This window comes from Haliotis asinina, chromosome 8 (genome assembly GCF_037392515.1).
Source record: "Haliotis asinina isolate JCU_RB_2024 chromosome 8, JCU_Hal_asi_v2, whole genome shotgun sequence".
Lineage (NCBI taxonomy): Eukaryota > Metazoa > Mollusca > Gastropoda > Lepetellida > Haliotidae > Haliotis > Haliotis asinina.
In genome coordinates this window covers 23,931,349-23,956,322 of record NC_090287.1, presented here as the reverse complement: position 1 = coordinate 23,956,322, position 24,974 = coordinate 23,931,349, and the positions used below count along the sequence as shown (strand labels likewise).

Sequence of the window (24,974 nt, the reverse complement as noted above, 5' to 3'; positions counted from 1 at the left end):
AATGTTCTTTTATTCGAGCACAGTGCACATGATTGATCTCGGCGCTGAGGTAGCAACCTGGTTAAAGCATTCGCTCGTCACGCCGAAAATCCGGGTTCAATTTATCACACGTGTAATGTGTGTGATGCCCATTTCTGGGCATACTGCGGAGTTATCGAGACACGCGGCTTAAGGCTAAACTCACATCAAATATCAGAATAATATATGTTGAATAGATTTGTGAAGCAATCACATAGATAGCATTCATGTCTTTAGAATACGCTCAGCTGCACGATCATCAATTGTAGCCGCATTTATATAGCAAGTCATTGGCCCTCGGTGTAACATTACGAGCTGTTTAGAACCGTTTCCGGGGTAACAGCACTATATCATGCTTGTGTTTGAAATAATAAATAATAACCAGGGAGCTCACCCAAATATTTAGAGGCTTTATACACATAGAGAGTAGGAATTTGATTTATTTTGCTCAGTTGTATCCAACAAATTATTTATTTACCTGAAACCAGCATTTTTTTCCCCAAATTTGGCTATGGTCTACAAAAAGACTATCCAAGTCTATCACCACTATAGCAAATTATTCCTTTGGGATGTATTTCTGAACAAACTATTGTAAAACGTCTCACGTACCTTGCTAAATAATCATCAAAATATATTTACAATGAAATACGGCTTGTTTGCTTATTATCGAAACTAACAGCAAGTCTATAGCTGTGATGTAACTAAAACATTTCAACTGGGTGAATACATTTTGTATGTTTTATTGATGGCCTACATCTACAATGATAGGTTTCGAGTTTACCCGGAAGCATGACTCGGGTTGCACGAGGATGTTTTCCGCCAAGCTGTCACGTGACATGTCGTGACATGTATTGTCATGGCGAATGTTTAACTCACAGATAGCTTTGTCCAAACAGAGCCATGGAGAAAGTAAGTACTGTTTTAGTTGGCGTCTGGTGTTTTATCATCCAGTTTGTCAGTCTGTCACTTATGATTCAATATTTGAGTATTTGGTGACACACGCCATCTCTGGCTGTCATGGCTGTTCTACCAAACAGTTACTCCCTTCCTATTGTTATTTACGCTCCCAAATAGGTCAATCTGACACGCACGTTTCCTGTCCTGAATGTATTGTATTTCGCCGATTGTTATTCATGAAACATAAGGATTGTATGAAGAATTCATTATTCATGATCCCCAGTCTGGCAGAAAATTAAGCGATAATTATTCAAACGTGCCGGGTGGCGATAAACAGAAAGATAAAGTGCCAAGTGGAAGAGCTTCATACACTACTCATTTTGAGTTAAGGACTACCCTGTTCTTTCAAAACATTATAGTTAATCTAGCATTCCGTGATGGATTAACTAGTGTTGTATGAAGGAATGAGGTGGTCTCTGACGTCATTTGGTTAGCATACCTGGTAATGAGTGAGTTTATTTTTACGCCTAACAGTATTCCAGTTATGTGGCGGCGGTCTGTAAAATAATCGAGTCAGGACCCGACAATCCAGTGATTAACATATCGATCTACGCAAATGGGAACCGATGACATGTGTCAACCAAGTCATCGTGCCAGACTACCCATTCCCATTAGTCACATCTTGTTGAAGATCAATTCTAACCCGGATCTTCACGAGTAACCTGGTAATGTTACTACATACTGGATTGTATGGCTGTAGGATGGAACCTGCTTCGGTTGATTGACGTGTTGTATACCTGCGGAAGTAACAGAAATTACCCACTGTCCCAGTTCTTCAAGTTAGCCCGAAAACAGACCATTCGGCATTTGACAGAGATAATTCTGGGTATCCTCTATATAACACGTTTAATGGCGTCGTTCTCTTGACGGGTAGTAATTTGCGTGAAAAGGTTAACATGAACAGATGAATGACTTTAGTGTTTTTAAAACCACAGGTTTCGTAGCCATATTATAGAACTGCCCTAAACATGGCATCAGTTGGGTATAATTAGCATTGTGTTGATGGGTTAATGATTCGAAAAACGAAATACTTTGATTTGGTGGCAGATTCGCACAGGGATTTTATAGCGATATAAACTGTGACAGACTGAAGAAGGCAGGTTGTCTCAGTGGCAGAATTACGTCAAGAATGTTCAGTGATTGCAATCATGTATTCCTAGTTTAAAAAAAAAATACCGATCGTTTGCTGGAAGTGCAAAATGTACATGTTTATGTCTGAACGGAACTCCGTTACAATTATCAATGGTGCTCACTTATATGAGGCGTGCACTGTCTCAAGACCAGTAAAGGAGTATTCCAAAACTTGGACAACGGCATCAAACCAGTTCTAAATTCCGTGAAACATTAGTGGATAGCGATTCCGACTGTTCTTGATCATGTGTTTATGAATCACTATCACACTGTGATGCCAGCAGGTGTTGACGACAGGTTTGGGTATCCTGCTCTGCCGGTCGTACTCATCACAGTTAGTACGGGTCATCCGTGGTGGTTTAAGAGTGAGTGAGTTACGTTTTACACCGCACAACACTTCCAACTATATGGCGGCGGTCTGTATATAATCGAATCGGGACCAGACAATCCAGTGATCACGAACATGAGCACGGAGGGATACAATGATAAGTGTCAGCCAGTGTCACCCAGTCTGACCAGTCGATCCCGTTAGTCGCTTGTTACGCTGGTTGTAAGAGATCGGGGGGTGGCGTCAGTGATTCTTTGCCATCGTTCCCCGACTGCTTGGCACGTGTGACCACTATCATGTAAAGACATTGTCAGGTTACCCCAGGTTCGTGATAGCATAAAACAGTCACGTAATCTCCGTAGTTCTACACATGTAACCACCAAGACATGCAGATGAATCATCGTGTTAAACCCCAGTAAAAATATGCCTCTTGGGCACGGAAGGTAATTTTGTAAACAGGTCAGGCTGACAATGATTGCACGTCGGGTAGGAGAAATGCCTGACACAAAAGAGTGAAAACGAGTTGCCGATGTATTATTCAACGTGTTCTAGGGAACGGTTCCTATGAGTGTCAGGAAAAACGAGGTTATTACAGTGTTAGTGAGTGAGTTTAGTTTCACGCCGCACTCAGCAATATTCCAGCTATATGGCGGCGGTCTGTAAATAATCGAGTCTATTCTACCCCGGGACCTTCACGGGTATATCACAGTGTTAAGGTGAGATATTAATGATCAGGGAAATAACCGTGAGATGTGCTTTTCAACAACCATTGCTTGCTAAAAGGCGACTTACATGCTTCAAGGGTCAGAATCGCTGACTTTCCTTAATAGCGCCGTAGATGGGCGCTCATGGTGTCAATCGCCGGATTGTCCGCTCCAATTTCTATTATTAAGAGTCATATAGCTGGCGTGTTGTCTAGAAAAACATGCAAAAACGCTACTGACAAATAATTAAGGTGGTGATGTTGGGCATATACCTAATATTTCGTTAGGTCCAATAATGTTACCACCTCCATATTTTTACCACCTCTGCAGACATCGTAATAGCAAACGCTATTGTAATCACTATGACCAGCATATTCTATTTAAGATAAAACATCATAGTGTTGAATTAATAGCACTATTTTGTTGATGAGGGAAAATAGGAGCACAAACAGAACGCAAACACCTAATTTCAGAATTGTAAACAAATATTGCAAAGTGTAGCCAAAATTCCTATCAGGGCCCCGCTTCAAAAACTGTTGTAAGCATAAGATTTCGTAACCTTTCTCGTAGCTTTCGTACCCTCTATACAGTAACATATTGAATACGAATGTTTCGAGAAGTTACGAGATCTCATGCCTACAAGGGCTCTACATCACGGATACAGTCTGGACTACTGTGGACTCTATAAGCGATTCAATATCTGACTTTATACGTATGTATGAACTTAATGACTTCAAGTTCATACACCAAAATTAATAACTGAATATTTACCACAAACATTACTTACAAAATATGACGAAATGTGATCCTCATTTAGTTTTGTGTCCTGCTGACAAACTTGCACGTTTTTAGTGAAGTCAGACTTCCTTGATGTCATCCTCGTGAAATCTGGGTTAATGCGAAAAGCATGAGCTGTACACAGGGTATAGATGCAGAATCCACCCAAACCTGACTAATGCTGGATGCACTAGCACTGGCACTGGCACTGGCACTGGCACTGGCACTGGCACTGGCACTGGCACTGGCACTGGCACTGGCACTGGCACTGGCACTGGCACTAGCACTAGCACTAGCACTAACACTGGCACTGGCACTGGCACTGGCACTGGCACTGGCACTGGCACTGGCACTAGCACTAGCACTAACACTAACACTGGCACTGGCACTGGCACTGGCACTGGCACTAGCACTAACACTAACACTAACACTAACACTAGCACTAGCACTAACACTAACACTAGCACATCACGTTCATTAACGTATACTACTCAAATTCCTACAGTAAACCTGGAATGGCATCCACTGTCCTGGCACGGTTGATAACTTACGGCAGTTTAAATGGAGATGAAATCTAGAAGCGTTACGGTTTTAGTAGTATATAGTGTTGCCATGGGACAATGATAATCCCGACGGAGTCTGTTAGTCTCCACTTCAACATGCTGTTCTGTACATGGTCTTGTCGGAAGTCATCCTGATCGTGCACCTGTGTCGGGGAGGGATGGGTGGCGTGGTGCACTCGTATTGTCCTTAACATATTTTGAGTAGTATATAGTGTTACCGAGAGATCATGCCGACTGCTTCTGTTGCAGGCGATCCTCCACTTCAGCATGCTGTGCCGGTACGTGAGCGTGCTGGGGATCATCCTGGTCGTGTACCTGTGTCTTGGGGCGCTTGTGTTCCATTACATCGAGCACCCCAGGGAGACTGAGGTCAGGGACAGCCAACGCCGTTCCATCAAAGACTTTATGTGTGAGTAACCGGTATATGATACCTGGTTGTCTGTTACTTGTTACCTGATGTATCTGTGTTCTGATTTTCCTGCTACTTAGGATACCCGTTACCTGATGTATCTGTTACTTGATGTATTTGTTAGCTTATGTGCCTGTTGCCTGATGCATCTGTTACTTGTTACTTGATGTATTTGTTAACTTATGTACCTGTTGCCTGACATATCTGTTACCTGTTACTTGATGTATTTGTTGTCTCGTACCTGAAGTATCTGTTATCTGATGTGTCTGTTACCCGTTACCTGATGTATCTGTTACCTGTTCAATGATCCATTTGTAACATGTTACCTGACGAATCCTTTACTTGTTACTTGATGTCTCTCTTACCTGACGCATCTGTTAGTACACTAACATCTGTTAGTGTTTGTTTTGAATTCTCGTGGACCTACGATATGCCTACATCAGCCTAAAATACGTGAATGAGCAATTTAAATTTACATACGCGCAAAACACAAGTTATATCAACAAACGTAAAGTGTGCCGACTCATTGCCGACTAACAGTGAACATATCTGAGCACAGCTCCCCTGTCTGCGCACTAGGAATATATTAGAACACACTAAGTGTATCAGCACACAGAAAGTATGTAAGTGAACAGCAAGCATATCCAAGGACAATGAGTACATGGGGGCCCCGGGCGTGTATCAGTCTACAGTGAGTGTCACAGAGAGTAAAATCCAAGGAGGATAGTTCCCCGGCTACCTGTGCTGGTTGGCGACAGAATTGAATAGGTGATGAAACTCGGTGACTTGGCCGATTAAGTGTTATCCAACACGCTGGCGTTGATCGTTTTTCACAATATCAATATATCTACTGTCATCAGGAAACATCAGGCCCAGACTCGAATGAACGAGACATAACACATTTACTGTGAATGGAACGAACCCACATCAGAAGGTCGCGTGGTCGATCCATACGATGTGTTGCCTAGCGATACCCTACGCAGTATTCCAGTTTTTTCACTGCAGTCTACAGGATTAACTATTTCTTATTCAGCAGCAATATTCCAGCTATATGACGAAGGTCTGTACATAATCAGGACAAGGGAATCCAGTGATCAGCACCATGAGCATCAATCGGGGATACGATGACATGTGTCAACCAAACTAGAGTAGCTGACCTCTAGATCCCGTTAGTCGCCTCTTACGACAAGCATGGGTTGCTGATGACCAATTCTAACCCGAATCTTCACAGGGTAGGATTATACCAGTCCCCTAAATCATAGTTCACTCAAGAGTAAGTTTGTCCTAGTTAGAGTCCGTGATGATCCAAAGTGATCTGCTCCAGTGACTGATCCACTTTAGAGTGTAATTACTCTAGGATAAAAAAATCAATGTCCTTTCATGCTCAGAACACCCTTTCAGGGGGAAATTACACACAAATCCGTCAAAATATACTTGAATTACAATGACACATCACAAATCCTTGAAACTGTGCTTGAATTACGATGACATCGAGTCAGACCATCCAGGGCCCTGTTTCACAAAGCTCTCGTAAGCCTAAGATCTCGTAACTTTTCTCGTAGCATCCGCAGCTCCTGTGTTACAGTATAGGAGGCACAATGGCTACGAGAAAACTTACGAGATCGTAGGCTTACGAGAGCTTTGTGAAACGGGTCCCAGTCCTCCAAAGCCATCTTGCAGCATGGTATGCTTTCGTCTAAATCAAACTCGGAACCTCACGTGTTCACCGGTTCGGACTTAGAACTTACACATAGTTCGTTCTTCTTCCAGCAAACTACAGCTGTCTGTCACGTGCTGACTTAGAGGTGTTCATGAAGAAGATGCTGGCAGCCTATGACCAACATGTTCGCGTCACCACTAACACTACCTCCAATGACAACTGGGACTTCTTCAGCTGCCTCTTGTTCTCGCTTACCATCGTCACCACCATTGGTTCGTAGAATAATCTCAGTAGTTGTAGTGACTGGTAACTGCAACCGTATCATCGCTTTCACGAGACGAGAAAGCGACAGAGCGAGAGACCGATATACATGCATCACTTTAAAGTCTCGCAATATGCTTTCTCGTCTCGTGTTATCGTTTGCTAGCCAACATGGCTAGTAAGCCCAAATCTACAGTGGTAGAATCGCACATATTTAAACAAAAATATGAGTTTGAAAAATATTGTGTTCTGTAATGTGTCCATGTGTTATTAAATAAGTACATCAAAACCCTTTACATAACCTGTTATCGTAATCTGTTACATATTCCCGTAACTGATCATGACTTTCCATGATCTGTTAACACAAGCTTATTTCCGTAACTAGCTTTCCATAATTGTCACAAATCTGTTGTCGTAACAGACAACGTATTTTCTAAAGTCTTTTAATACAAGCTTTTTTCTGTAATAGATTTTCCAAAATCTGTTGATATATGAATAAATTGGGACAGGTTAACGTTTTGGAGTGTGTTAAAGTCTTTCCTGATCTGTATGAATCTCTCCCCTCTAGGGTACGGCAACATGTCCCCTGTAACCCCCGGGGGACAGGCCTTCTGTGTGTTGTACGCCCTGGTAGGAATACCCTTGTGTGGAGCCTTCATCATCAACGTGGGCGTCAAGCTACAATCTCCAATGCGGAAACTCTTGGTGAAAGTCTGTTTTCCAAAACATCCGAAAATTGAGCTGTACTTAAAGAACGGCCTTTTCATGCTAGTTGGACTTCTAATTTGGCTATTTATACCAGCAGTTGTGTTTTCAGCGGTTGAAAAATGGACATACGGAGAGTCATTGTATTATTGTGTCATCACCATGACAACAGTGGGTTTTGGAGACTTCGTGCCAGGTCAGTGCTCCTCTACATAAATGTATACTAGTATTTCATCTTATTGATGTGTTTATCGAACATGTAGACATAAAATGTAATTCTGTATACCCAACATTGCATACATCCGGTTTGTGAACAGACTCCGTGTTTGATTAAGTAACATATTGATTTATCATAGAGTGCAAAATCTGTCGATTTATATCGCTCGCATCGTTGACAGATTTATATTCGATTTTACAATGCACATGTATAATGGCTCCATTTCTTTATGTATTGTACATATGTATCTGTATCGAATGCATAAATACAATATGATTATGCATATGAAATGGTGAATATTATTGCCCGCGGTCAGCTTATATTACACATTTCATTTGTGAAAGAACAATTTCATAACCGACACAAGCAACAAATTCATGTCGTAAAATGTGGATATAATTAATTCGTGGCATGTTGTAAAGTGTACCTCCTAGTCGTTGGCACTGGTGCATGTTATTGCAGGTTAACAAACGAAGATCAATCGGCTGTTGATGGTGCATGTCCTTTTAGCATTATTTGATTTCAAGTTATCAAATCAGGTCAACAGACCAAGGAATATCAGGAGCTATATTCGGCCCAAGGATTGGATCTTCCAATAACGCTATCACATATTGTTGCAGGTGAACAGGCCGAGGAATATCAGGAGCTATATTCGGCCCAAGGATTGGATCTTCCAATAACGCTATCACATATTATTGCAGGTCAACAGACCAAGGAATATCAGGAGCTATATTCGGCCCAAGGATTGGATCTTCCAATAACGCTATCACATATTGTTGCAGGTGAACAGGCCGAGGAATATCGGGAGGTATATCGGGTCCTGGTGATGGATCTTCCAATAACGCTATCACATATTATTGCAGGTCAACAGGCCGAGGAATTTCGGTTGCAAGTGGTAGATATTCAAGTCTCGTCGTCTTATATCATTGCAGGTCAAAAGGAGAAGGAATATCGAGAGGTATATCGAGTCCTCTTGGTGCTGTGGATTCTAATGGGTTACGCATGGCTCGCAATGTTTCTCAGCAAGATGACAGACACACTCGTTCAAGTCAACAACACCATCGAAGATGAAAAACGACCAGGGGTGAGTAGACTGGAATATGCTTTAATTGAAATTAATGGTAAAGGGGCGATCATCTGATATTCTGAGATCTGGAGCTGTTTCGTAAAATATTTATATTCCTGGGGAAAAATGCAGAATCTTTTGAATGAAAGAATTTGTTTCCCATTGAAAAAACATAGTGTCAATAAATAGTTACTTCAGACTCATGTTTTGGGGGTTTGTTTTGCAAAGACGGTTTTGTCAGTGTAGCTGAAAAGGTGCCAGGTGTCCATGTTATCCTGTTTATGTTGCACTGGCATATGGTAATTCGTGTTTGTAACTCCGATCGAATTGTTACTTACAGAAGTCGTCTACTGATGAAGATGGCGAATGTTATACGACCACAGAGAAGGGCACTATAGAGGTGAAGGTCAAGAATGAGGTCAAGGGCATGAAAGAGGCCAAAGACACAATTATGATCACCACCACCCTTTAGCAAAAAGACACCAGAATATAAGTCTGTGAAAAATAATTGAACATGCCATTAATGAAAGGATGATGGTACAAACGTACACAAACGTACACAAACGTACAGTTGGAACATTTTGGAGTCAGGTGATAATGAACTCCTTTATGGTGCTATTTCACTACAAAAGACGTTGGTCCGTAGGTGAGGGGGTTGGGTTTAATGTGGTCCCAAGTTTCATGCTGGACATGGGGAAGACAAAAGTGAGCACGACTCCAGTGTCCACACATCACTAACATGGCGATTTAATGACTAGCTAATATTTAACACCAATACACTTCACAGACCAGCTAGGATAAATGATGGCCTGTTGCCTTCGCTGCCGAGACGTTGCCGACGCAGAGACTCATGGGCCTTGATTTCTTAAGTACTCTTAGCCCTAAGATGGTCATAAATTAATGTTAATGTATGGCACTTACGACTATTCTCGCGGTAGTACCAAGGCAATATGAATGTTGTTTTAGGTACTTATTTCTTCCATGTGCTTATGTCCATAGCGAAGAGCTATCCATACCATCTAAAACAACACAAACAAATAATATATATTTTTATCATAAATCAACAGCTTGTCATCAGTCATACTTCATCATTTGAAGGCTGTGGGCATTGTCAGTTGTGGAAAGCTGAACCATATTGCAGCTATTCGAAAGTGTGAGTGTGAGGTTAATTTTTTTTGTCACAATGAAGCACATTTGATACATGTGGTCCCACCTTAAGCAAGAGAGTTTGTTCAAAATTGCCTCTCTTCACCTATCAGAAAGTGGGTACCCGGTGGGACAAGTCACGTGAGGAAACGATAATGCCATAATGTATTAATACCTGAAGGTTGGAACGTTTTGGTAGCCACATACAACGTTTTGTAACAGAACACACCGATTGTTGTTTAAATGCCTGTATGAAACACATTGAAATTGAAAAACACGCACTTGTCGAAGACAAAAAGAACATTAAGACTCATAGTCAGTGAATCACTCGAAATATGCAGTCATTTCCCTATCCTTTGCATACAACGGGCTCTTCACAAACAATGAACCTCTACATCTACACACTCTCCTCAGTGTTCATGAATAAATTAATTCACATCGTCGGTATTTTTCTGGATTTTGACATGCAATGTTTCAGAGTCTACAGAGCATACAAAAGCGTTGTTGTCTTGTCCGACATGTTTATAGTGCATCAGTTTGACGTCTAACGATGCACTTGGTGACTCGGTTCCGACCACATTGGTTGTGATGTTCTTGGACCGGCGCTGATACTTCATCACTTCGTGGCGCAGTCGTCTCAACTCCGCCTGAAACAGTCGTGTAAAGATAGAGAGGATTTTATGTCCGTTGCCTGGCGTTCTTCTTGACAGTCTGACACCATTCCGAGACAAGCTGGATGATTGATTTCAAACTGGAGTATCACCTCAGCCTTGGTCAGTGTGTCTCTCCACAGACTGGGTATTCTCAACGATGGTGTTTGAGAATCAGCTGATCATGAGATATACTCATATACTCACCCCTACCTTGGTCAGCGTGTCACTCCAGATGGGGATTTCTCCAAGATGGTGTTGAAGATACAGCTGATCATAAGACACACACATATATTCCCATTTTCACCTTGGTCACCGTGTCTCTCCACAGATCGAGCCTTGTGCTCTATGGCGTTTGAGATACAGCTGATCATGAAACACACATATACTCACCTCAACCTTGGTCAGCGTGTGTCTCTCCACAGATCGGGTCTTCTCTGAGATAGCGTTTGAGATACAGCTAATGATGAGAGATATATAAGCCAGTCCGATGAAGACCCAGATGTAAAGAGAGAATCTGTACAGATGTCTGTTCCAGGTCAACAGATCTCCTGAAAGAAAGCGGGTAAACCGAAACTGAGACGTATCCAGTGCACCCTAGGAGGATTCTCGGGTGTGTGTGTGTGTGTGTGTGCGTGCGTGCGGCAGCCACACAGTTTGCTGTTGAAACCTGCTATTCTTCGTTAATTCATTAAACGATGAACCTAAAGCCGGAACATGAACGACACTCAATGCGCTTTTGTGGTGTTGTGAAACAGGTTCAGTTGGTACGACAGTCTACGAAAACTTAGTCTCAGTATTGTGTGTTACTTTCCTACACGCAGTCTAACATACCCCAGACGCGACCTCCTATTAGGGTTTGTTAGATTCATTAGGAGTGTAACAAATACTAATACCGAGACTAAGTTTATTTAGACTGGTTGTCATAAATACCCAGGATCAATGTTATATTCAGGGTCTTTGTTGTTCGCAGCTGTGGGGAAGCGCTCTGTAAATAGTCGATCTGGACCAGATAATCCCGTGATTCGCACGATCTACGCACGTTAGATACGATGACAGTCACCTCTCACGACAAGCGTAATTTGGTAAAGATCAATTCTTGTCCGGCTTCTCACGGGTCTTTTTATTAACGTGGAATGCAGTGATGAATTAATGTTTTGTATTAAAGGAGAATACTAACGTAAACCTATTTTTGATATACGGAAAACGCATTCTAAAGATCACTTTCCCTAAAAGAAATTCTCAAAAAGTTTGTAAAATCGCAATAAAAACGTGAAAATCGACACCCGATAATTAATGAACAGAGGCGGTATCACGTGACATGACGTCAAATGTGACTATTGGCGGTGGCTTCCTCTTTGGTTATATTTGACAACTTGACAGTGACCATGGATTCTGAAGCTATAATTTATGAACCCGACGTCGGGTGTTACCTGTAAGTTAGACAGTATCAATACTAACTGATTTTACATCGAGCAGGAGAAACGTCCAGTGAAGATGAAGCAGAAGAATCAACCGAATTGGAGGCACCAATTTGATTCCATTCAATTCAATTTATTTCTTCTGTAGTGTGGCCATGTGACCCAAAGTACAAATGATTGTGACGACTTCACATGTGACAGGAAGAACATATGTACATCTTCATTAAAAGGAAAACACATGTTTCATGAAAATTGCGACAGAAGTTATGGTTTGTGACAGGAAGAACACATGTACATCTTCACGAAAAGGAAAATACATTTTTCATGAAAATTGCGACAGAAGTTATGGTTTGGGTATTTGTTTTTTGTACCGAGGACAAACAGACTGTTATAATCATTTTGTTCCGAGTTGCTCATACCTTTCAAATACAACTAATAAGTGGTACTCAACTTCAAGAACTCCTGGATTTTTACAACATACATACATACATACATACATGCATACATACATACATACATACATACATACATACATACATACATACATACTTACATACATGTAAACATACATACATACATACATACATACATACATACATACATACATACATACATACATACATACTTACATACTTACATGTAAACATACATACATACATACATACATACATACATACATACATACATACATACATACATACATACATACTTACATACATGCAAACATACATACATACATACATACATACATACATACATACATAGTGCATACATACATACATACATACAAACATACATACATACATACATACATACATACATACATACATACATACATACATACATACATACATTACATACATACATACATACATACATACATACATACATACATAGTGCATACAGGAATGCTTTCATTAGTACAATTGTTTTTTCTCAAGACATTAACCTTAAACTAAAGCAGTGCAATACGTAATTTACCGAATGTCACGATCAAGGTGTTATCACATAGTGGTGTAAGGTTGTAGTAATGATTTGAAAGTCGAGTAATTCCTTAAAGTTGTGGATGTACAAAGAGACTCATGCCAAATCTGGGAATATATATCACGGATTCTTTGCGCAAAAGTGCTGTTAAACATTTGTATTTTTCCTGCACATTGCTCTATCCAAAAATCTGAAAGACCAGTTGTGAAAAATAAGTGACAGACATATCAAACATACGTATGCTTACCATGTTCATCAAGTTTTTTTCATAACACTGGTGAGGAAGGCGGTGTGATTCCATTCGTAATTCCTTTAACCAAAACTTTATAACACGCATTTGAGTAGAAACGTGTGCGTATCTACCACCTCCACCCGATATGGCATTATTTGATGCACACTTGCAAACATTTCGAAATGATTTCAAGTATGTAGTTTGTACCTTTTCTATGCACCCATAATACCTAGCATCCCCTTTATTCATGAAGCACTAATTGCTGTCTAGCTTTTAACGCTGTTGACATTCTTCATGTCTTACAATCCATGCAAAAGGTACCGTTTTATTCTTACGGTCATCGGAATTTGTTTTGTTGTACCAAATCGTCTAGTAAAATACACGGCTTATGAGGTGTTTGTTTATGATAACATTCGAAGCAATAAGTGCGTTTTATGTTTGATGGGTAAAGTTGATTGATTCTCATTCTGATAAAGAGGAAATTGTTTATTACACTGTGTCAGACTCTGATAAAGATCACGGCCTCTTTAGGCATATGAGACACAATAACACAAGGATATGAAAAACCATGATGATATTAAAATGGTACACCTGTAGTCAACACACATTGTATAACAACCATCAGACAGTGGCGCGAACAACCGTCAAGCGCACGCAGTTACGCATCTGAAAATAACACCTTAGTGCATAGCACTCCTCCATTCCTTCAACAGTCAAACTGCTTAAACAAATAAAATACAGAAATACTGGTATTACACAAACAAACACACACACACACACACACACACACACACACACACACACACACACACACACACACACACACACACACACACACACACACACACACACACACACATACACACATTCATGCCATGTGCAAATCAATTACCCCCACCCACTTCCCATATGTATTTGAAAGTGAAAGAAATAGTAACGCGAATGCCAATCATTCTAGTTCTTGCATGACATCTCGGGTTATGTACTCCCCAGGGATAGGAGAATCTGATTGGTGGGCACAACTGTCTATGAACTTATTTAGACCAACCCGAGTCAGGCATGGTTGTACAGCATATACGATTAGACGTATCTAGTCCGTCAATCTCACCCTATTTACCCACTAATACAAAAACAGTCAGACTGTTTTAACAGATACATTACATAGATGATGGTATTATAGGTCACAATAGGTCAGACACACAGAGATGTTTTCATTGTACTTTAATATACATTGTAGTCTTAGGTGTGACTGTGGTGAGTGCATTCCTATTTCAAATGGTCTTGAAACGAAGCGCTCTTGACTCGGAATGAACTTGGCTAAATCTGTCTTTATGTTTTGAAAACGGGTGAAACGGTGGCTGTTTTCATAGTTCCATGATTCCATGCATCACCAGGTAACTGAATAAATCATCGTACCATTTGCTAACACGTCAGAGACAACACGTCTTGTATAGTCTGGTTCATAATTATTGAGAATTTTTCTTCTTACTTTGAGCTATCCTAACACCTCAACTGATTCACTGATACTTAAAACTAAGTAATGGTATAAGGGAGGTAACTCATATTGGCCTACTGAGTATAGTACAATTAGAGTTACCTCCCCTGAATTTGTAGCAGACGTCATTTTCCTCAGCACTGTCAACAATGTCTGCTGAAGATAAAAGAAGGTTGATTTTTGAGTTGTGTAATCAAGGAATTGATGATGTAAATACATTGGCAGAGAGATCAGGAACTCCTCTTTCTACTGTGTATAGGATTAGGAAGAATTTTAAAGAGGGAAAGGATTTTGGGCACCAGAAAGGAGCAGGGAGACCCAGAAAATTGGACTTCTCAGATCGCGTCCGGCTGGGAATTTTAGCGTCTAAAAAGCAAAGGGCAAGCATCTCCAACATCAGGTATGAAATGATAGAAAGGGGATCAACAGTCGTATCAAAATCTACAGTTAGAAGAAATTTGATTGATCTTGGATGGGAGAAAAAGACTGGGATTCCTTCTCCTCTCATGAAACAAGAACATAAAGACAGGCGTGTTGAGTGGTGTTTGGCACATGAAAACTTTGACTGGGAAAATGTGATTTTTACTGATGAAAGCTCAATATGGGTATATCCCAATAATGTGAAAATATGGACAAAGTCTGCGTCAGCACCGTTGTATCGACGACCTAAATACAGCCCAATGTTTCATGTATGGGGAGGGATATCCTTATTAGGAACGACCCCGCTGTGTGTGTTTGAGGGAAATCTGACAAGTCAACGCTACATTAACATATTAGATAATTTTCTCCTTCCAAGTGCACATGTGTTTTATGGAAATGACTGGATTTTGCAGCAAGATAATGATCCTAAACACACCGCAAAACATGCCAAGCAGTGGTTTCAGGAGAAAAATGTGACTGCATTACCATTTCCTGCATATAGTCCTGACTTAAATCCCATTGAGAACATTTGGGGGATGATGAAGGAATGTGTGAATCAAAAGGGGTTGACAAAAATTGAAGACATGAAGAGAGAAGTGGTCCGATACTGGGACAGCATAACTCACGAGACACTAACCTCTCTGATAGGAAGTATGCCTACCCGTCTTAGACTGTGCCGTGAAGCTCAAGGAGACTTGATAAAATATTAAATTGTTACCTACACAACATGAAAAGGTCAGTTCACTTTCACAATACATTCAATTTTATCTGATTTGTTCTCGTTTAATAATATGAAATGCATTAGCTATTCTCAATAATTTTGAACCATACTGTATTACTGGAGTGTCTTTAGACGCTAGGTACATTATGACGCCACGACCGGAAAGGTCACGTGACTTCCAGCGGAATATGCACAGCGGCCGAAGCTGAGATAACAGAAACTGTTTTTGCGATTAAGACGTAAATATGCATAAATTGTAAATGAAACCCTGGGTATATGTTTCCGATGACTTAAGCTTTCACACAGAACATTATTGAAATTCTCTCGTATTCTCCTTTAAGTATTGATAACTTGACCAGGATCACAATTTCCCTGACATGTAGTTTCGCTTAAGGAAGGAAGGCCGTAGTGGTTTACATTCTGATGAAGTCACAATCAGGCGTATGGTGTTTAGAAATTCAGGATCATAATAAGGGCTTCAAAGCCACGACTAAGGGAGACAACTCTGAGCAACACCTTATACGCGTCTTGTTATGACTTTTAAACAATGGTTTGCATTGCATTGAACTAAACTATTTTGTGGCCCTCGCACCTGGGGGATTAAACAACGCAAAGCAACCACTTAGGAATTCCGATGTTTAATTTTTAGCACTGTCATTATCTAAACATCACTCTGACATGGACAAACTGAAACTGAACTATATTTATCTGTGAAGGCCGAGATTATCGGTCTCCATGACATGAGTATCTGGTATTTACGATGACCTAATTGGCTATGTTAGGACTATGTAACTTGGCTGGTCACGTGTTTTCTACGTTACTTCACCTATATTATCGACATAGTTTATATGGTTCTCATTGGGTTCTGGATAGTTTACAGGGGCCTTTATATGGCTTGAATATAGACGGCTTCTGTGTCACAAAAGCACTCTGAAAGACCCGTCTGTTGTGGGTTTATCTATACAGTTCATCTTTATATTTGTAACTAGACTGATGTTCGCTTTGAAAGAAACTCAGTATAAAATTAATAATATATTTCCGCCTCCGTGTGATATCAGCATGCATTCACGTCACTCTCGGATCAAAGGACGTGTTTACAGATGTCAGTGGTTAACGCTAATCGTGCTGTTACTATGGGCTGTCCATAGTTACTCTTTCTAATAGATGTGACTGATATCAGCTGATTGACCACGTGTGTCTTCTGATCAACCCTGATTAAATGTGCATTAGGGTATTTCCTTCCCATTATCGAATGTATAAAGCGTCAAATCCATGAAAAAAACACCGATGCTTGCTGAAAAAAAATTATAAAGGAGCGTTGCAGGTTCAAGATGTGACAAAAACGGATTCAGGAAATACGACTCTGACTTGTAAACAAAAAAAAGTAAAAGAAAAAAAACCATCTAAATTGCAAAATTCGTATATCAGTGCAACATAACATTTCCAATTGTATTTTGTAAACGGAAATATATAATAGGCGTTTCATTTCATTTCAATTAAATTTAATTACGCTGACCTTTAAGAGTACGATATGTATTGAATTTCACGTACCACACTTTGACTTTGTGCCTGGTGTAATGTTAGTGCAGCTGTCCTCACAGGTATGTTAAACGGGTCGATATCATCACGGTGGTTAATAATAGAACCCGGAAGTAGGTCAAGGCACTTAGCGAGACCTTAGTACTTCCGTCACAGACAACCAAACAGTACCTTTTCGATTAGTCTCATGCTTGCCAGTTCACAGCAAGGAACTGATAATCCTAGCAGGAATAACAAATATCCTATCTGACCATCCCCAAATCAGCTAGATTTTGCGAATGTCAACAGCTGTGACAGCCAAGTATGGTTGCACATTTGGTCCGGCCTAATAAAGTCATATTTGGTGGTCGCTCAATTAGAATCAGAAGTAAGCTGAGCCCAGTCTCGGATGTTAGAGGGCGCAAATGAAGCGGGGAACCAGCTTAGTACCGGAAGTAATGCGCGACTTACAGGTCCTCTTCAGCGACACTGTCTTCAGTATTGCCGGTATATCATATACAGTCAAACTGATTTTTATAGGCTTTAGTAGCACTGCTGTTCTCTAGAATTTAACAGCTTTCTCAAACTATTGGCTACGACAAAGGTCTGAAGGAGCACGATCGTGATAACCGAATCTTTGATAAGATGATCCAGGCATGGCTAAGGTCCACAATTGTCTACTGAGGGAGTATTGTTCCATTGACTTGTAAATGAAAAGTATGAATCATAAAGGTAAGGGTTGTTAATAACGAGGGTTACTGAAAGTCGACATCATCTATATTCGCGTCTAGTAGTAGACACAATGCTCTTCCAACTGCGCAACTGGAATTCAACGACATGCATCAATAACGTGATGATCACCCGATCCCGTCAGTCGCCTCTTACGGCAAGCACCAGCGAATGAGATAAAGGTGTTTAATAACCTACAAACATAATTGGAGGTAACCGGGATTCCAGCCCATTATCACCATTCTGTAAACCAATGAGCCAGCCATATGCCTGAAGGTAAACAACATACCAGCTTTGAATCAAGAACTTACCACCCCAAGGAAGGAAATCACCAAAGCCAATTGTGCTGAGTGTGATGAAACAGTAATACACAGCGTCCGTCATCGTCCACCCCTCGACGTGAATAAATAACGCTGACGGGAGAAGTATGGTGACGTTAGCGCCCACGGCGACAATGAGAGATACGTTGATAGTCTTGTTAATCCAGGCCTTCTGACAATACTGTACCCGGTACAAACGGGTTATCCAGTTGCTCAGCTTGTCGCCTATGTCCTTCAACATGATGAGGGTCAGTGGGATACCGATCAAGGCGTAGATAACGGTGACCACACGACCGGACGTCGTCATGGGGGTGAAGTGTCCATAACCTGCAACATAGTCATTTTGTATTGTCGCTCAGTTATACAGCCACTTTACACTTTTGTGCTGATGGTATAAAACTTTGACGAATAATAGTGACGAAATATAGCGCATACCTGTTTGTTTTCTTTATTTGTTCGCTCTCAGCAATATTCCAGCTATATGGCGGCGGTCTGTAAATAATCGAGTCTGGACCAGGCAATCCAGTGATCAACATCATGAGTACATCATGTATCATATGTCAGCTAAGTCAGCTGTGACAACACGACCCCGTCAGTCGCATTTTACAACAAAGACAAGTTAACGACAACCACTTACGACACATGTACTCATACCTCATATAACGCTCGTGTAAAGCGGACCACCAAAGACCTTCACCAAATGTTTGTGTGGAAAAGCACTAACGATAACATGTACCGAACGTATCAGAGTGAGTGAGGGAGCGAGTTTTGTTTTACGCCCCACTCAGCAATATTCAATCTGAATCGAGTCTAGATCAGACGATCAAGGGATCAACAACATTAGCATCGATCTCTGCAGTTGGCAACCTATCATATGTGCCAACCAAGTCAGTGAACCTGACCACCCGATGTTGTTAGTCGCCTCTTACAACAATCAGGGGTTACGGAAGATCAATATTCCTTCACGGGTACGAATGTATCAGAACCTCAAAGAAATCAAATTTCAAAAAGACATACATGTTAACAGAATTGAGAAAGGGCAGCAGATACAAGCTTTCAATGCAATGGGGACAGCTGATTGTCATCACGCAAGTCCAATGACGTCACATTAATTGCGTGTATGACAATCCCTGTTGAAAAAGGCTCTTAGCTCACAAAAAAGTCCGACGCCTTCTCCGTGTAGCGTCTCGTTCAGTTGATATTAGTTGACTTGTGGATGAAGTCAGTATCGAACAACGTCCAAGTACAATTCAGGTCGTATGTGGCCTGGTGTTATTATGTAGATTTAAGACACAACGTGGCAGATGTAGAAATGGTACGATTTGGATATATGACAGGTGTCAACTAAGTCAGCGTGTCTGATCTTAGTCGCCTCTTATGACACCGGTTGCTGAAGACGAATTCTAACACGTATCTTCATGGGTCAGAAATTGTACAACGGCATGAAAAACATTATCCATGAGCTACTCCAGCTCTAGCTTGTCAGATTCACGTTAGCGGCGACCAATTATGTTTTTTCCTGACTACAAATTCCACCCCACAACATAACCCCCCATTCACCATGACTTCCTGAACATAATGTCGATCCTTCTCCACTTCGGCGGTTATCACTCTGTCTTTCCATTACATATGAACTGACAGAACCGGCTTTCTTCTGTGAAGATCGCCCTCTGCCAATTCCGTCGCTGTAGTTATGACGACATTTAAAATTTACCTATAACAGTAACGACATATAACACATGTGTAGCCGTGACGAGATATAACATCTACCTGTAGTTACGATGATGCATAACACTTACCTGTAGTTATGACGACATATAACACTTGCTTGTAATTATGACGACATATAACACTTACCTGTAGTTATGACGACACATAAAACTTACTTGTAGTTATGACGACATTTAATACTTACGACATACTTACTTATAACAATAAAGACATATAACACTTACGTGTAGCCGTGACGAGATATAACATCTACCTGTAGCTACGATGATGCATAACACTTACCTGTAGTTATGACAACATATAACACTTACCTGTAGTTATGACGACATATAAAACTTACTTGTAGTTATGACGACATATAAAACTTACCTGTAGTTATGACGACATGTAAAACTTACTTGTAGTTATGACGACATATAATACTTACCTATAACAGTAACGACATATAACACTTACGTGTAGCCGTGACGAGATATAACATCTACCTGTAGTTACGATGATACATAACACTTACCTGTAGTTATGACGACGAATTACACTCACCTATAGTGGTGACAACTGTGATAGCAAATGACATCGCACCAGAGTAATCCCATTGATCTGATATGGACCTGTTCTCTACAACCGCCCTGGCCGTCCTCAGGTCGCCTTCCAATACCCCAACGAAGAAGCTCAACTCCGACATCGACACGCACGTCTTGTTGGCTGCGGTAGAGCCATAGTCACGTTACAACATACTTATAGGTATGAGTGAGTAAACGTGTTCCAGTTGTATCATGGCGTGTCACTTTAATGTGGGAAAACGCGTCAGGCATATTTCAGATGTTCACCACTTTAGTGAAACCCAAGAACACGGATATGGTTCGGACAAACCAATCCACTTTTGATTTTGGGATGACTTACAGCATTTGTCGACCTACTGCAATAATATACGGAAGAGCAAATGAAACACAGTTTTCGAAGAAACGAAATCTGGTAAAAGTAAATGTTCATGTTTAATTCTTCGATTTAAAAACTTGACAAAAAGACAGAGTTGTATTTTTTAATTTAATATCCATCATCATCATCATCATCATCATCATCATCATCATCATCATCATCATTTATTTAAGCTTTACCTCTGCCTCTCACCTAGAAATGCCTGGATCGCTTGGATCATCTGTCCTTTCATCGCCTTCTCGTTGTCCAATTCGAGGCTGCGAAATATGAACATCCCGATGGCCAGGTAGGACGCGGTCACAAAGATGTGTAAGCCCAGACGGCCATTGCTCCCCATCGTTTCCTTCATGGCCATAAGAAAATAATATCAGATGTGTGAGCCGTGTAACTGTACTTACACCCCGGGCTTGTTCTGTGGCATTAGAGGTGCATGTTCATATCATCACATAAAGCTTATATACGTTACCTACATGTAGGATACACATCATGGTAATATGTACGTGCATTTAGCCAGTTAAATGAACAATGTTACACTCATGTGTGAGCCGTATAACTGTACTTACATCCCGGGCTTGTTCTGTGGCATTAGAGGTATATGGTCATATCTTGTATGATACATGTATGACTGTACATATCATGTGGCTGCGAGAATAAACTCGGTCTGTACGTGTATCTAGCCATTAAATGAACAATGTTACACTCATGTGTCACTGTTTGATGAAACATTATTGTTTTATAAACCATTACTAAAGTAAATGACACTAGATACGTCTAATTGTATATGCTGTACAACCATGCCTGACTCGGGTTGGTCTGAAAAAGTTCATAGACATTTGTGCCCACCAATCAGATTCTCCTAGCCCCATAACCCGAGATGTCATATGTCATGCAAGAACTAGAATGATTGCATTCGCGTTACTATTTCTTTCACTTTCAAATACATATGGGAAGTGGGTCGGGGTCATTGATTTGCACATGGCATGTGTGTGTGTGTGTGTGTGTGTGTGTGTGTGTGTGTGTGTGTGTGTGTGTGTGTGTGTGTTTTGAGGGGGTTGAGGGGAGTGGGGAGGCCGCTGGGCGACACTTACACATGTTAATTTCATTCGCATGGTGGTGCTAAATTTATGCAGCCTCGTTCGTGAAAGCGTTTTGGGCGTTTTTCAGGACAGGATGCGCACGTGAACATGGTCGGGCTAAAATTTACAGCGAAACGTATCGCAGTGTTGCTGTGTATTTCACAGATACAGACCAGACTGGGTGTTGTTTTTTTATGATATTGTTTGAAACCCAAGGACATTTACGACATGCAATGCTTGTTACGTCAGCAAAGCCTAAGGGCAGTCGGCATGTTGGAAGTTGGAACAAGCAGGTAGTGATTAACACAGTACAAACGAAAGACAAATAGCGCTGATAATGTTTGATGTCAGTTGTCGATCTGGGCGACCTCAAGCGGAAAATAGCATGCAAATCCGTTTCAACAGAATGAATCTGTTTCGGATTCGTGGTCAAAGTTCCACGCGAACTGGAGATTGGCTTTACAGAGCTGCAGGTGTTAGAGAACAAACGATTCGTAATCGGCTACACACATGGGGATGCCTCGTCAGAAAAAGGGATTGACTTAAGAATACAGGTTGTTTCATAGTAACTTCACTTTCAGTGGTGAAAATTTCATGATTGACAATAGGCAGTATCTAACAACATCTATAGCTGCCCGGCGTTAAAAAACTCTTAATCTCAATTAGTGGTCCTTACTGCACTGCTTAAAGATGAATCTAGTTTAAGTTATAAAATACAGGTAACACCATGTTATTGAATATGTGCCTACTTCATCTAACAGTTTCTAGTTAAGGAGACGGATGGACTGTGGAGGTCAAGTCTCAACTCAAGCTGAAGTGCCATTTGTATTGCGCACATATATAGTTCATATAGTACTCAGAGTTGGTCATTGTCTCGAAATATCCTGGTCAGTGATTTGTCATTAAACTGCATTCATTCAGCACGCCAGGGTCCCGATCCATGAAACATTCGTAGCACTATAGAATTCGTAAGTCAATGGTAATGACGCTGCTGGTTCCGGGAAGATCCGGGTCTTCAGCAACGCATGTTTGTGGCAACACATAAGTAACGGGATTGGGTGGTCACGCTGGCACACTTGCTCAATACTTGGCAACATATTCCCATTACGCATACGATAACCTAAATAACAAGCAAGCAAATACCACTCCGTCGTCCCATCCTTTGGTATGACTGGAGATCATTTGTTCATGGGTTTAATAATATCTCGAAAACGCCCCGTCCTACAGCGAGGTACCAGGGGTTTCTTTCACGAAGCAGTCGTAATTAAGGTTAACCTTAACTCCCATTCTTTAACATGGCTCTAAGGTTACCTTAGTGAGTTACGATCACCTTAATGCATTGTGAAAGGAGACCCTGTACATTAGTCACCAGGAAGAGTTGTAGTGGTCAACCAAAGTCACCAAACCATTACCATTTCCATTACAGACCTCTGTCAAACCAAAGGGAATTTCAGTATGAGCTTTTGTGTATGAACCACCATCAAATAGTGATGATGTCAGGTGTTCGGTGAGGATACACCAGCCCACTGCTGGCATCTGTGCTAAACACGTGTTTCGGTACGTCATTTGTTCAGAGTAAAATGTGGGACCTGCCAGAGGAGACTCTCAGCAGGCATCCGTTCTGTTAATGATGCGTCAGATTTCGAAACGATCTTTAAATGTCAGCAAGGAAGTTTTTAAAGCCTCGAATACTGTACCGTTTAAAAGAAAAGAGCAGGACTGAGGAATGCTCATATATAGCGAGTATCGAATTAATTTGAACAGTTTGAAATGAATTCTTGAAGATGTCTTCTTTGAGACAGGTAAAAGGGTCGGATTAACAAGGGTTCACTGCTAACAGGGGACGCGCGCGCGCGTGTGTGTGTACGTGTATGTGTGTGTGCGCGCGTGCGTGCATGTGTGTGGTTTTATGTGAAAGACTAGTGCATGAGGTGAGATAATAACACTTCTGTTTTAAAATGTATTAAATATTGACTTAGTCTCATATGTCCGAATGCCGTTTGTTCCGAAGATTTTACAATATGATGCGTATGTATGATGAGAATGGCTATGAGAACTAGGTTATATTATTTAAATTAGGTTATGGCAGTTTGCTACTGTGGTTTTTCTTCAGCGACTGAAAGATAATTTTCCGCCAGTTTGGCACAATGATTTATCTGAGAATCCTAACATGTTAACTTGTAATTGTAAGCTAACGATTTCTTGTGAAACACTTTTAACTCGTATTACTATATCTATCATTATAACATACAGGAACAAAGAAAATGCAAAATGTGTAGCTTAAACTTAATTGAAAATGAATATATCACTCATCTGTCCAGCCTATATTGAATTAAAAATTTAACATACAGCTTCATAGGTTTCATAACAGATTTAAATTATGTGCAAAAATCATATTTACCTTATACACACTAAACCCAGAGCTGTACCACGATTCTCCAGCTGTAGAAATGTATAAAATTGTGCTTGAAACCAAGAACTTGTCTTTACATCACAGTCGAACTAGTAATTTCTTTATATAATCCAGACAGAAATAAGATACCAAGATATGTTATCCCTCCTTCATAAAATCACACTCAACATACTCCTGTATTGAAATCCTTGTCAATGGATTTCCAAGAATAACCTGTCCACTCACATCACACGAGCCATCTCAAGTCCTTCTGGGCAATGAACACTTCTATCAAGATCGTGATAGTGCCTACTGACTGCGTATAACCAGAGAGTAACGATTCTCACGATTGTTTAATGACATCACATCCTCGGTGAACGCAGCAGTGTCGTGGCGACAGTAAC

The 24,974-nt window shown here is 40.8% G+C and overlaps 2 protein-coding genes across 4 annotated transcripts in view; one reads left to right on the top strand and one right to left on the bottom strand.

Annotated features, from left to right (window-relative positions):
• LOC137294999 (potassium channel subfamily K member 16-like) overlaps nt 1–10,385 on the top strand; it is a 16,863-nt gene extending 6,478 nt beyond the window's left edge. For 2 of the 3 annotated variants that reach the window (XM_067826243.1, XM_067826242.1), the window contains exons 2-6: nt 4,728–4,887; nt 6,658–6,819; nt 7,377–7,709; nt 8,663–8,814; nt 9,137–10,385. In XM_067826243.1, the coding sequence (XP_067682344.1) occupies nt 4,746–4,887; nt 6,658–6,819; nt 7,377–7,709; nt 8,663–8,814; nt 9,137–9,268 (921 nt within the window). In that variant the 5' untranslated portion in view covers nt 4,728–4,745 and the 3' untranslated portion in view covers nt 9,269–10,385. Of the gene's footprint in view, nt 1–831; nt 928–4,727; nt 4,888–6,657; nt 6,820–7,376; nt 7,710–8,662; nt 8,815–9,136 lie in introns of those variants that run through there. The other variant, XM_067826240.1, reaches the window with a different exon arrangement.
• On the bottom strand, nt 9,833–24,974 carry LOC137294998 (potassium channel subfamily K member 16-like). Its single transcript, XM_067826239.1, has 6 exons — nt 24,580–24,974; nt 21,295–21,445; nt 20,707–20,868; nt 18,424–18,759; nt 10,986–11,143; nt 9,833–10,589 (listed from the first exon to the last, which is right to left on the bottom strand). The coding sequence occupies exons 2-6, from the start codon at nt 21,437–21,439 to the stop codon at nt 10,371–10,373; spliced, it is 1,020 nt and encodes a 339-aa protein (XP_067682340.1). The 5' UTR covers nt 21,440–21,445; nt 24,580–24,974; the 3' UTR covers nt 9,833–10,370.